This window comes from Medicago sativa, chromosome 8 (genome assembly GCF_051527215.1).
Source record: "Medicago sativa cultivar Bolivia chromosome 8, Bolivia_mono, whole genome shotgun sequence".
Lineage (NCBI taxonomy): Eukaryota > Viridiplantae > Streptophyta > Magnoliopsida > Fabales > Fabaceae > Medicago > Medicago sativa.
Genome location: NC_140756.1, coordinates 70,209,142 through 70,222,653, shown reverse-complemented (window position 1 = coordinate 70,222,653; position 13,512 = coordinate 70,209,142). Strand labels below are relative to the sequence as shown.

At 34.4% G+C, this 13,512-nt stretch overlaps 1 protein-coding gene across 1 annotated transcript; it reads right to left on the bottom strand.

Annotated features, from left to right (window-relative positions):
• Positions 1-6,889: 6,889 nt before the first annotated feature.
• On the bottom strand, positions 6,890-8,039 carry LOC146901043 (transcription factor HEC2-like). The gene has a single exon (XM_085736327.1). It carries the CDS (start codon positions 7,821-7,823, stop codon positions 7,062-7,064), a length of 762 nt encoding a protein of 253 aa, XP_085592453.1. The 5' UTR covers positions 7,824-8,039; the 3' UTR covers positions 6,890-7,061.
• Positions 8,040-13,512: the final 5,473 nt, after the last annotated feature.

Genomic DNA, 13,512 nt, shown 5'->3' with positions numbered 1-13,512 from the left:
ATCACTTCTAACAACCACTATAATGCCACCATTGTTTGTTGCATCACCACTTTGATCAACTAAACTATGAACGTTGTTGACCATTACTCCAACCATGTATCTGACCGTCACTCTAGACTATTTATAGGGAGCCTCCAAATTATCTTGTATCTATTTGAAATGAAAAATTTCTCATCATAATACTTGTGTTTATAATCACCAAAAGGTGAGAGATTATTAGAACAAATTTTATTTGAAGAAGAACGACCTCTAATTTCGTTTTGATCATAACAAAGTTTGAATATAAGAGAACAATTTATTCTTCGATGTGTGCTTGATGTGTAGAAAGTATATTCCTTTAGATAATGGTACCATTGTTACAGACTTGCTAAGCATAAGTACGAATTTGCATATATGTTCTCAATGTTGCGTAATGCTTGTCTTATATCCTTCAATATACTCTGGCATTTGCACCATATTGAGCATCGTTGTTTTTTTTTTTTTTGGTTAAGTTTTTTTTTGGTTAAGTAGTCTAGTGGTTAGAGTTCCACATTTTAAATGTGGAGAAGTGGGGTGAACCGTCATAATATTCCTAAAGGCTTAGAAGCCCTCCAGAAAGGTTCTAAGACCTCCAGAAAGGCTCAGGCGCCCTCCAGAAGGGCTCCTGAGACTCTGGCGCGCTCGCCTTGAGGCACCGCCCTTCTAGGCTTCTAGAAACCTCTAGAAACCGCCTAAAATACATAAATACCCCTGTTGCTTGGGAACCAAGCAACCGAAACCCAAGCCCATGACAGGCTATAAATACTACTCTTGAGAGCATTCTCAAGGCATCGAATAATCAGTCTAAACCCTAGAATCCTAGTATTCCTTACCGTACTTTTCTGCAAGTACAGTTGGCGCCGTCTGTGGGAAAAGGTAAAACTGACCTTGACCACGTTTCTAAATCGCAAAATCGTGATTTGGAAAACCCTAAACCTAAAACTCTAATCGTAGCCTCCGACTACAGACCCCTAAATCGCATCTCTCATCATGATTTAGGATCCCAACCTCGCCATCTCTCCGATGAAGTTTTTGTTCCTTCATCGCCATAAGTTTCAACATGCCTCCTTTCAAGTTTACCATCATGAGACCATTCCTGCTTCATGGCCTTCCTGCTCCGTCGACGCCGCCGAGGTAGATAAGAAAGGTTGCCCTTGTCGCCAAGCCGCCTAAAGATCGTAATATTTTATCAGGTTGTACCTTTCTAACTCTATTATTCTCCATTGATCCTTTTGTCGAAATCCTTAAAATGGCTTCTGACCTATATAATTTGAGTCGCGTATCTCTTGGTGAAATTAAGCGAATTGGAATCTAGTTTATGCTATTACTATACTTTCTATCCGTCGTTTGTACGACATGTATATAATTCAGCTAGCTTCGATATATGTGTTTTCAATTTTATCATATGTTCGATTGAATTCAGTTTTGGCAAACTAAAGCAAACCGACGTAATATTGTTTTCTGTGAGGCGATTCGGTTTGATATATTCATACGCACCATAGCCGTCAAACATGGTATCAGCACGTCAGCTTGTGTTATCATGGTCGGAGTTTTGTGTCCAGTTATTTAATTCTTGTTAAAATCCATAACAGTAGGAACCATACTATTACTTGTTTTTAACCTCTATTTGTTAAAATATATCCCAACATATGGATTTTGCGGTATCCATATCATAATAGACTTTCTTATCCCTTTGTTAGAGTAAATTTCTTAGTTGACAAACATAGTATTATCTGTCATCTATTTGACTTTATTATGTGTAATCACTATCGTATAGACAATATAAAAGATGTATATTAGTCATCGCATGCTTGGTTTTAACTGCTACATGTGTCATAAAGTTTAACTTGAGATGAACGCTACTAATTTTTAACTCACTCAACTGAAGCAAGATTATTGTTTACGTGATATACAATGCCCAATATTTAATCTATTACAAGTTATCATATTTGCATTGGTTTTTCGGTGGATATATATATGCCTTGTGTTGCAATTGGCTTATAGTTTTTTTCTCTTAGCAATGATCTAGTATGATAATTGATATTCTGGAGACAATAGGTTGGACCTTCATCCCTGACTTTATTAATACTACAGCGAGGGTGTTGTATTTTCTAAGTAATTTTCAGGGCCTCAAGATTCAACAAACGAACTCAATTTCTCATCAACCCGGTTTTCGGTGAATAAGATCTGACCGACAGTGGAGCTCAATTCGTCACCATCATAGTCATCCTTATGAACAAGCGGATATCATATACAATCATGTCACGAGGAATGAACCCGGATAAATGCTCAAAGCAGCAAGGACCGAAGCGGCATCATTAACGACAAGCTGCCGGTTACTTTAAAGTATCCATCAAATTAACAGAAGACGGAGACCAAGAAATAGAAGACCTAAAAATATACCGGCGATCTCAAAAGCATCCTAAGGCCAATCATCACGGACAACTCGTCACCGGAGATCATATCAGGTTATTCAAACCATGTTATTTTCTTTTGTGACAGATCATATACAATTTCGACAACTGCTATGTTACTTATGTTTTCATCAATGCTTAATATATTTACAACCAATTATTCAGCGATGATGACTTTGTTTTTTCTATCGAAACCAACTATATGAATGAATTTGTCATCGGCGGCTTCAATTTCCTATCCTTTTTACTTTTTCATGGATGACTTTAATTATTTGTGAATAACCGATGCTATACCTTATAGTTTATTTTCATCGATAATGCCTTGCTTGCCTAAACGCCCAATAATATCTATTTATTTTTATGCTATTGGGTTTTCAATGACTACTTTGTTCATGTGAATATATTATTAAAGCTTAATTGATGGCTAGTCTTTTGTCAAATTAATCGGTGGCTATACTTCATCATTAAAGATAACTATTCTTTTTGTGTTTGTTGAGTTATTGCACCAATTCTATGTTGGGGAGTGCATACGGAAGGAAGACCGAGAAAGATGAGGCGAATATCAGCGCGAGCTTCACAACGAAGTTTGCAAGTTATAGTGTTGCATGTGACATCAAAGAATTTGGAGCTGCACATGACGCCCTTGGACCTAGCGGCGACCTCAAAGACGAGGAGATGATGGCCGGCGAAGACCAAACCAAATTCAAGTCTCAAAATCTTGGCGACGACGTACTTTCTCGAAGTGATTCTCCCACACGTACTTTCTCGAAGTGATTCTCCCACCCGGAAGCAATTCTCTTTCGAAAGAATTCTTTTTCGAAAAAATACCAGGTTCTATGTTTCCAATATCTTTTGAGAAAATACATCTACGCTTTTTGCTTTGAAGAAAATTTTATGCTCGACATACTTCGAGAAAATATATCTAAACTTTTTGATTTGAAGAAAATTTTTATATTTGGAGACTATATTTCCACTTTTTGTTTTTGAAGAAAGTGTCTTGCCCAATATATTTTGAGAAAATATATTTTGAAGGCTCTTATCGATTTTTGTTTATTTTGTAATTATTTTTTGGTGCATATACATGATATGTGGACTGTCAACTGACATGCTGTTATCCTTCACTAACACATTGTTTTAGCAAAAATATTTATTCTGGTGGGCAAGTGAGTGTATGAGGAGCAAAAGAATAAGATAACAAGAAGGGTAGTTAGTTTCAATTTAGTAGAAGATGGATGATTCATTTCAAGTTAGGGGAGTATGATATACATATTGGGCGAGTTAGGGGAAAGAATAAAAGGACTTTAACGAAGAATTAGTCCCAAGTTCGGGCGAGCAAGAAGTACGGGGATAGAGTTGAATAAAAGAATTAGTTTCGATTTAATAAGGAGAGTGTGTAAAAATTAAAATATGAGCCGAGTTAATTCAAATATAATAGGATCATAAAGAAGAGTAGAAGATAAGATATCAATCGAGCCAAGTCCAATTTAAGAGGAGAAGTATAAAAGAAGAAGGATGAAGTGGCGAGTTACGTCAGATTTAGAAAGGAATGAGTGAGTTTCGATTTAAGAGAAGCGACAAAAGTTGAATTGAAGAATTAATTCCAAAAAGAAAGAAAAATATCACAAGATAATTAAGAAAGTTGTGGAGTGAGAAAAGCGAAAAAGAATAGGAAGAGGAGTAAGAAATGTGGGCGAGTTAATAAGAGAAGAATAGTTAGTTCTCATTAAGTATGATTGCATATGGGCGAGTTAAATAGTTAGTTCTCATTAAGTATGATTGCATATGATTAAAGGCTCCTTTATTTATGATATTGATTTCTTGAAAGTATGGAAGAATTGTTATATTTCAGATAAATAAGGCTTGGGAGGCAAAACAAGCCCGCCAAAGGCAAGATTAACGAAAGGAGAGTACTCGCCAAACAGCACGCCATAATGCATATGGAAGCGATTGTCCCGCCATTAATAACAGGAATATGAAACTCTAAGTTATCCTAACCTTTATCAAACTTTGAGATTTGTTTTGCAGGTTTTTAACGAGGATAAAAGCCTTCTCAGAGTGAAGCCTTCCCTCAGAGTGGGAAGCACCTTCCATCAGAGTTGGAAGTGTAAAATAAAAGTCTTCCCTCAGAGTGGGAAGCAAAAGTCCTCCTTTAGAGTAGGAGGCGCCTTCCATCAGAGTTGGAAGTGTAAAATAAAAAGTCTTCCCTCAGAGTGGGAAGCAAAAGTCTTCCTTCAGAGTAGGAGGCGCCTTCCATCAGAGTTGGAAGTGTAAAATAAAAAGTCTTCCCTCAGAGTGGGAAGCAAAAGTCCTCCTTCAGAGTAGGAGGCGCCTTCCATCAGAGTTGGAAGTGTAAAATAAAAAGTCTTCCCTCAGAGTGGGAAGCAAAAGTCCTCCTTCAGAGTAGGAGGCGCCTTCCATCAGAGTTGGAAGTGTAAAATAAAAAGTCTTCCCTCAGAGCGGGAAGCAAAAGTCCTCCTTCAGAGTAGGAGGCGCCTTCCATCAGAGTTGGAAGTGTAAAATAAAAAGTCTACCCTCAGAGCGGGAAGCAAAAGTCCTCCTTCAGAGTAGGAGGCGCCTTCCATCAGAGTTGGAAGTGTAAAATAAAAAGTCTTCCCTCAGAGTGGGAAGCAAAAGTCTTCCCTCAGAGTGGGAAGCGCCTTCCATCAGAGTTGGAAGTGTAAACTAATAAATCGGACAGCCCGCCATCAGGGTTTCTCTTGAAAACAAAAAATAAACGCCGAAAGAATAAACGCCAGGCGTCTCGACATGATCGCCGAAGTGCTTATGTCAACATTTTAGGACGCCGAAAGGTACCAGTTGATTGATAAAGATTTAATCGGATCTACAAAAGAGACGTAGTCGCTGAAATGCTCACTTTTAAAGAAACGACTCCCGCATCCCATCAACAATCAACCAAAAAGCACCAACATGCAGAATGAAATCAAAGCAACGTATAAAATCATAAAATTACTTAACGTTCGTGGAAAATCAAGCCACAGAAGAAAGGGATACCGCATCAAACATAGCTTGAATAAATATTCAAAGTCACAAACACCAAACAAATGAAGATCAACCGACAAAAGTCGCCAGGAAATCACGCCAAATGTTAAGAATCTGAGCTCACACAGTCACCGGAGCATACGAGAAAATAAGCACGACAAAATTCAAATTGTTGCAAATCGCCGAAGCATCAAAAGTAATAAAATCGTTTATGTAAATCTCCAAAAACGAATTCAGCAAACAAAACCGACGCAAATTTAATGAGGAGACGCCATAAAAAAGTAAACTCGTCACAACGATACAAACCACTTCGCCTTGTTCCAAGACTCGTGCTTGGGGGGCTGTGAGTGATCAACCTATAAAAACAATTCGAATAGATACTCCATGGAGGTCTATAAAGAAAACATAAAATCACCCTAGGGGGTTTCTCCAAGTTCGGACGACAACGCCCAAAGGAAAAAGCATTAAGAAATTCAAACACTTCGCCTTGTCCCAAGACTCGTGCTTGGGGGGTTGTGAACCACCAAAACCTTTCTAAAGACTTAATGATCTCTAGGAGATCCAGTCCCATGTTGTCATCACTTCGCCTTGTCCCAAGACTCGTGCTTGGGGGGCTGTGAACCGTCATAATATTCCTAAAGGCTTAGAAGCCCTCCAGAAAGGCTCTAAGACCTCCAGAAAGGCTCAGGCGCCCTCCAGAAGGGCTCCTGAGACTCTGGCGCGCTCGCCTTGAGGCACCGCCCTTCTAGGCTTCTAGAAACCTCTAGAAACCGCCTAAAATACATAAATACCCCTGTTGCTTGGGAACCAAGCAACCGAAACCCAAGCCCATGACAGGCTATAAATACTACTCTTGAGAGCATTCTCAAGGCATCGAATAATCAGTCTAAACCCTAGAATCCTAGTATTCCTTACCGTACTTTTCTGCAAGTACATGGGGTGTCCGGGGTTCGAACCCCGACCCCTGCTATATTATGCATTTGTCCCTACCAACCGAGCTAAACTCACAGACCGAGCATAGTTTTTTTTCTTTTGGGACAAAAATGTATAGTATCGATCATGAAATATAAAACACGTAAGTACAATATGCCAAAAACATGGAAAACTCATTATTACTTACTAGAATGACAATAACATGATAATTTGTTTATTTTATGCAAAAATTCACGTATTTCTAATAACTAAAAGTCTAAAAGCCAAACTATTTTTCTAACATTATTTTCTCTTCTCTTTTTAATTTTATTTGGTACAACTATCATTATTTCACTATTAGATTAGTGTGAAGGGGACGTGCAAATGAAAACAATTATAAAACAAAAAATTTAAAAATAGACACATGAAATCAAAATGGGGAACATACGTTATAACTTTATAAGAAAAAAGACTCCATATGATAATTAGATTTATTTTTTGGCACCCAATTTTATTAAGTTCTAAAAAGAGTAACAAAAAAAAAGTTCTAAAAGAAGTGATCATTCAATATCAGAAATTACATTGACAAACACATGAAGAAACATTAATTGTGTTTACAATAACATGATCCACAAAACCATGCACCAATTAACACTACATAAGAAACAATTAATTAAGCAACTTAATTCCATCTGTTACATAGATTAATTTCCTTAACTAGCTAAGCAATTGTTTGGAAGTGGAACCCACCATTTGAAAAGGTTGACAACCCTTCATCATCAAACCAGAATTATAATTCACATTATTAAAATTGTTCATCATATTATTCCCTCCAATGAATCCACCACCAATGTGTGATTGTGATCTATTATTAGCCCCTACTTGTTCCAACGTGTGAACTTGTTTCTTCAAAAACTTCACATAATGTATAGCTTCATCTAACATTGAAGCAGTGTCCATTTTGGTTCCACCAGGTACTAATCTTTGTAATATCCTTATCCTCTCACTTATCCTTTCCCTTCTATGCCTAGCAGCTACACTTTGTGGATCCTTTGATATCTTCACATTCCTTCTCTTCGGCGGCCTAACGGATTCGGGATCGATATGTATAGGTTGCATCACTGCTATTCTAAATATCATTTCCCTCATCGCTGCCATCGAATTCTTCTTTTCAAAAGAATTCGACTGCGAGTAAGGAAATGATGAAGAGTTGGTTTGAAGAGATGGTGGTGTGATATTCAAGTGTTGTTGGAAATTGACATTGGAGTGTAGAAGTGGATCAATATTATTCAAAGTTTGTGGAGATGATAGTGCATTTTGGTTAAGGTTAAATAATGGAACAGTGTTGTTGGTGATTTCTTGGTAAGTGGTGGGAGTGTTATAAAAAGGTTGATCAGAGAATTCAGGGAACTTTTCCATTTGCATCATCATTGCTATCATGTCCATGCTTCCGTCAGTTTTCACTATGTCGACATCCATGAAAGATGATGAGAAAGAAGTTGGAGAAATGGGGAAGATGAGAAAAGGGAGGTGCAGAGTATGGGAGGGTTATGCAGAAGGAGGGTGTGAAAGTAGGGTTTGTGTGATCAGAAAGATAAGGGAGTGAAAGAATTTATAAATAAAAATATTATTATTGTAGGAGTGAGAGTGCAGAGGATAGAAAGATAGATATGATAACCGACCAACAACAATATCTATAGCTGCAGTCTCAGTGTAAGTGGAAGGCCTTTTTATAGCAACTTGTCACCATTGATAATATATATATATTGATTAAACAAAATAGTAAAAAATTTGTTATATACAAAATGTTAGCGGGTTAGCAATTTGCTAGGATGAGAATAAATGTGGACCGACTTTAATTTCGAGTCTTGTGGATGAAAAAATAATGTTGAAAAAAAAGACTTTATAAAAGGTGATCGACCATTTTGTCAATAAAGGTTGGTTATAGGTAAAGTACGTAGTTAGTTTGGACTAATAATATAGATAAATAAAATGATACTATATTTCATTTATAATATACTCTTTCATGGTTAGAGTCTCAACCTTTATCATTGACTATCCTTTCAGGATCAAAATATAAATTAAGGTAAATTTTTAGTTTGGAAAATTTTGACTAAGTTACTCATAAATAATTTTAAATTGTCTTTGAAAAAAAATCATATAAAGTACCTGAAAATCCATTTAAGAGAACATATTTGTCAACAAGTCTCACAGATGTCATTTTTGAGCTAGAGTGTAAAAAAATTAGTTGATGGATATTTACATTTTACAATGTAACTTCCAATAGATTAGAATAATGGCTCTGGTATTGATGTGTATATGATATGATATGGACCTCTCCAATAAAGTTCAACAATAGATCCTTAATATTTTTAATAAAAAATTAATTTCATAATAATAAAAAATCAAAACAAACAAAATATTATATTAAAATTTACTAAAAATAGTAATGTCATATTTGATTGAGTCTATATAACTATATTAGACGTTCCTATTAATATTATTGATGAATTTAGATCTTATTCTTAAGAGGCGCAACATTAAGGTTATGTTTACTATACGACAACCAAATGATTTTTTTGTTGTTTTTTAAGGAACATAATCTAGTGATAATGTTTATGTTTTGACGAATATTTATATCTCTTAGGGTCCTTGCAAATTGCAATAATTTTCATTATCCTTCAAATTATATTCTGAAATTATTTGGTAATAAAATGAGTTAACGGTCTGAATTAAAAACAGCATATACCATATACTCATCACGGCACATCATATTTCATATTCATATAGAAGCTATGTTTAATTAATATTTAAGCAACCAAATACCTTTCATTTATGCTACACCATGTATACTTGTGAGCAATATTTTATATAAGTTAGAAACATAAAGAAAATCTAAGAAGCTCATAAATGATTGATATTACAATTTATATTAATTATTATCACCGATGGATCAAAACCGCCCATGATGTGTGGGGTTACCTCTCCTCTAGGAAGGGTCTCTAATCCACCATTGATCTTTATATATAGCTAGATGAAAGGTCAAAGGTTGAAGCATTTAAGATCAATGGTTGACAATAAAAGATGGACCACATAGTGGATGGGGTAGAAAGATTGGTTGAATGCTGGTGCATGAACCAGGTTTCAAAGTTTACATATGAATGTGTTCTTTTCTTTTGACTGAAAAACTCTTTGCTTTGTAATGAAATTTTACTACTTTGTTTTATGAAAAGGCCAAAGTGGACCCCATTGTCACATTACATTTGTCAGAATGATACAAGCTTCTAGGTTGCCTCCGTCACCAACGGAAAATGCCATAAAAGGATGAGATGAGATAAGATACACTGGAAGAATAGACCTAATAACTAACTTTATATGCATATATTAATTTAAAAACATAATGTTGGACCAAAACTAAAAATGATTCATAGTTAGAACTTAGATACTAATATTAATTGTTAAATCAAGTGATGCATATATTACTTTATCATTTATTTAAATTTTAGGGTATATATGTAGGATTGGTATTACGAACTATTCCACGCAATAAGTTAGATTACCACTACGTACATAGTGTTGTTTTTCAAGTAAGAAACTGAAAAAAAAATTATTGTTTTTCACATTTCTAACCAAACAACATTTCACAAGAAAATGATTACTGTTACGAATTTACGATGAGAAAGTTAATGAATGAGTTGAATCATGACAAATCAGTGCAGCCAACTAGTCACTGTTTCTCTGAGAAAATCACGTTTATCGAGGTAGATTGGGAAGTAGCGGTGATGGTGAGATGTAAATGCAAACCCTCCAATCCTTACACTACTGCATGTTGCATGCGTGCTGTTCATCTTGTAAACCAGTATCCTCCTCGGATAATTGCGGAACTAATTTCTCGAGTAATGTGGAAGTTAAATGAGCAACGAATTCTTGCCAAAAGTTTTAGAGAACTGCTAACAAGTGCTTAAGGGCACTTGTTAAGAAGTTTAAAGAAGAATATTATCTTAGAAATTGTGCATTCAATGCATTCAAACTTTAAAAAAATTTCTACTTAAAATTTATCAAATATTTCTATATTTGTACCTTTAGGGCATTTGTTAGCAAAATCCAAATTTTAACACCATCTAAAGTTGGATTTGAACTCTGAATCTTAGTTATAAAAAATATGTGTCATTTTATCTAAACGTTTTTTTGGTGTGTTGTTCATCTTATCTTATAGTATAACATCTAAATGCTCTTGGGTACGTTGTTCGTGTATAGTGCTAGAAATTAAAATGGCTAGCAGTAACATAACAACTAAGGTAACCTATTTAGGTTAACCCATTGGTGTTGGTTTTGGATCTTAGAGTATGCTCATTTTCAGAGTTGTTTGATTCTTTCTAAATGCTCTTGGGTACGTTGTTCGTGTATAGTGCTAGAAATTAAAATGGCTAGAAGTAACATAACAACTAAGGTAATCTATTTAGGTTAACCCATTGGTGTTGGTTTTGGATCTTAGAGTATGCTCATTTTCAGAGTTGTTTGATTCTTTCTAAATGCTCTTGGGTACGTTGTTCGTGTATAGTGCTAGAAATTAAAATGGCTAGCAGTAACATAACAACTAAGGTAACCTATTTAGGTTAACCCATTGGTGTTGGTTTTGGATCTTAGAGTATGCTCATGCTCATTTTCAGAGTTGTTTGATTCTTTCTAAATGCTCTTGGGTACGTTGTTCGTGTATAGTGCTAGAAATTAAAATGGCTAGAAGTAACATAACAACTAAGGTAACCTATTTAGGTTAACCCATTGATGTTGGTTTTGGATCTTAGAGTATGCTCATTTTCAGAGTTTTTTGATTCTTTCTAAATGCTCTTAGGTACGTTGTTCGTGTATATATAGTGCTAGAAATTAAAATGGCTAGCAGTAACATAACAACTAAGGTAACCTATTTAAGTAAACCCATTGGTGTTGGTTTTGGATCTTAGAGAATGCTCATTTTCAGAGTTGTTTAATTTTTGCCAGTGCTAATGTGGACTATTTAACTTCTTAAGAAAAACATAACAACTAAGGTTATTATTCCCTTCAACAACAAAAAACTAAGGTTATTACTCCCTCCGTCCCATATTACTTGACCTATTTAGAATAATTGCACTATTCATGTAACATGTTTTGACTCTATTTTTCTATTAATATATAAAAACAAAATATAGCATATAAGATGTTGTTAGATTCGTCTCGATTAATATTTTTAAAATATCAAATTTTCGTAATTTTTTCTACTAGATTATTAAAGAAATTTAAGTTTAAAATTGTGCATTGGCATACGTGACAGAGTCAACTAGGTCAAGTAATATGGGACGGAGGGAGTATTATTTAAAGTTTTCTTATGTTGTACAGTACGTGAAATAGCTAGAGTCAAAAAACTATGTTACTGTCAATTCTGGTACGGCCAACTGTTTTGACTTACAAAATAATGGTAATAAACTTTATCATTTTTAGAAGCTTTTTTCGTTACACAAACGTGTGCAAGACTGCAATGTCAATTATTTTTTGAACATAATTAATAATTCGTCAGTCCAAGTACAATCTGAACGCACCGTGTTTCTCTTCGAGTCTTCTTTGTACCTATACTACCTAAACTATCATCTACTTAACACACATGCTATAGTATGTTTTTTTGCATATCAAATCTAACTACTTCAAATTTGATGTGTCATTTTATATTTTTAATAGATTCATCAATAAATTATTTTGATATTTTGAAAAAAAATCTATTGATAAATTTAGGTTTAAATGATCATTTGGTCCCCTAACTAATTTCTTGGTTTTATTTTGGTTATATAACTCCTAAAACATCGGTTTAGATCTCTTCTTATGTTCACCTCCATTTATCAAACAGTCATTTTCGTCAATTTATTAAACGACACGATATGTGATGATATTACATAGTTTACATTATTAATATAATAAAGAGTAATGGCTAAATCATTGATAAATACTACTAGTAGTGCAAAACTTGGAGTTTCTCATTCTTTCTCAATATTTCTGTTTCTAACTATAACTTGTTAGGTAATTAAACTAGAAATCTTAGCTTCAGAGGAAAACCTAACAGGCACTACATTACAAATTAAATTATAAATTATGTTATATATTATACTAAAACAAAGAGTAAGATATGAAATTAATTTAAGTATTGTATGATTTGAATCATATAAAAAAGACAGAAGATAAGATGTTAATTAATTATATTTTAACAGAAAGTGGTCCCTTGCATTTAACTATTTGATTCATATATATGATCTCTAGCAATTAAATGTGCTTGAATTTTACTTACACGAATGAATTTCATAAATCTAAAGCTAAAGTGGAGAAGTAACATTTCAGGTTGTCTGGCTATAATTTTTATATAATAATAATTCTTACTAAAGGCTAAAGCAGCCTTTTTCAAACACTGTGTCAAGAAAAGAAAAATTAATCAAAAAAGAAAAAATAAATAAATGGAAAGTATCTATGATCTATCACTGATAGATACAGAAACTTTTTTATAATTGACAGTGAGTAAAGTCAGTTAACAATTAAAGACTTCTTTTTGTAATATCCAACAGTAACTTAACTTGGACAAAAACTGAAAACGATTTTTCAATCAGCATTGACAGTACTCTAGTCAACTATGAAACATAGATATCGAACATGATACTGACACGGACACATGGACACGGATAAAATTTTAAAAAATAAGACAATTCAATGTAATCACAAGTGTAGGTGTAATGTCGGTGTCAGACACAGTATGTGTCAAACATGGACACACTTTCAATCAGAAGTGTCGGTACAATAGAACTAGTCAACTATATAAAAAAAAAAAAAAAGTTAAATTAGGTTGGTATCGTGCCCTAACTTATACTCTTGCGGTAGTAAATTAAATAGTAGTAGTAATAATAACTCACTATGTAGCTCAACTAGTTTTGTTGACGGTGCAGCACCGTTCATAGGAACCAGGCACTGTTATATAATGAGTTCAGAACCTACTTGGTTCACGTGAATGGGATGAGATGCAAAAGGTGATAGAAATGAGAGTAAATAACCTTCATGAACTGAGCATTACTGTTGTAACTATGCTAGCTACTAGCTATGTAATTAACTCAATTTTTGAATGCGTGTACTTTTAATTTTTACATAAACAGTATCTTAT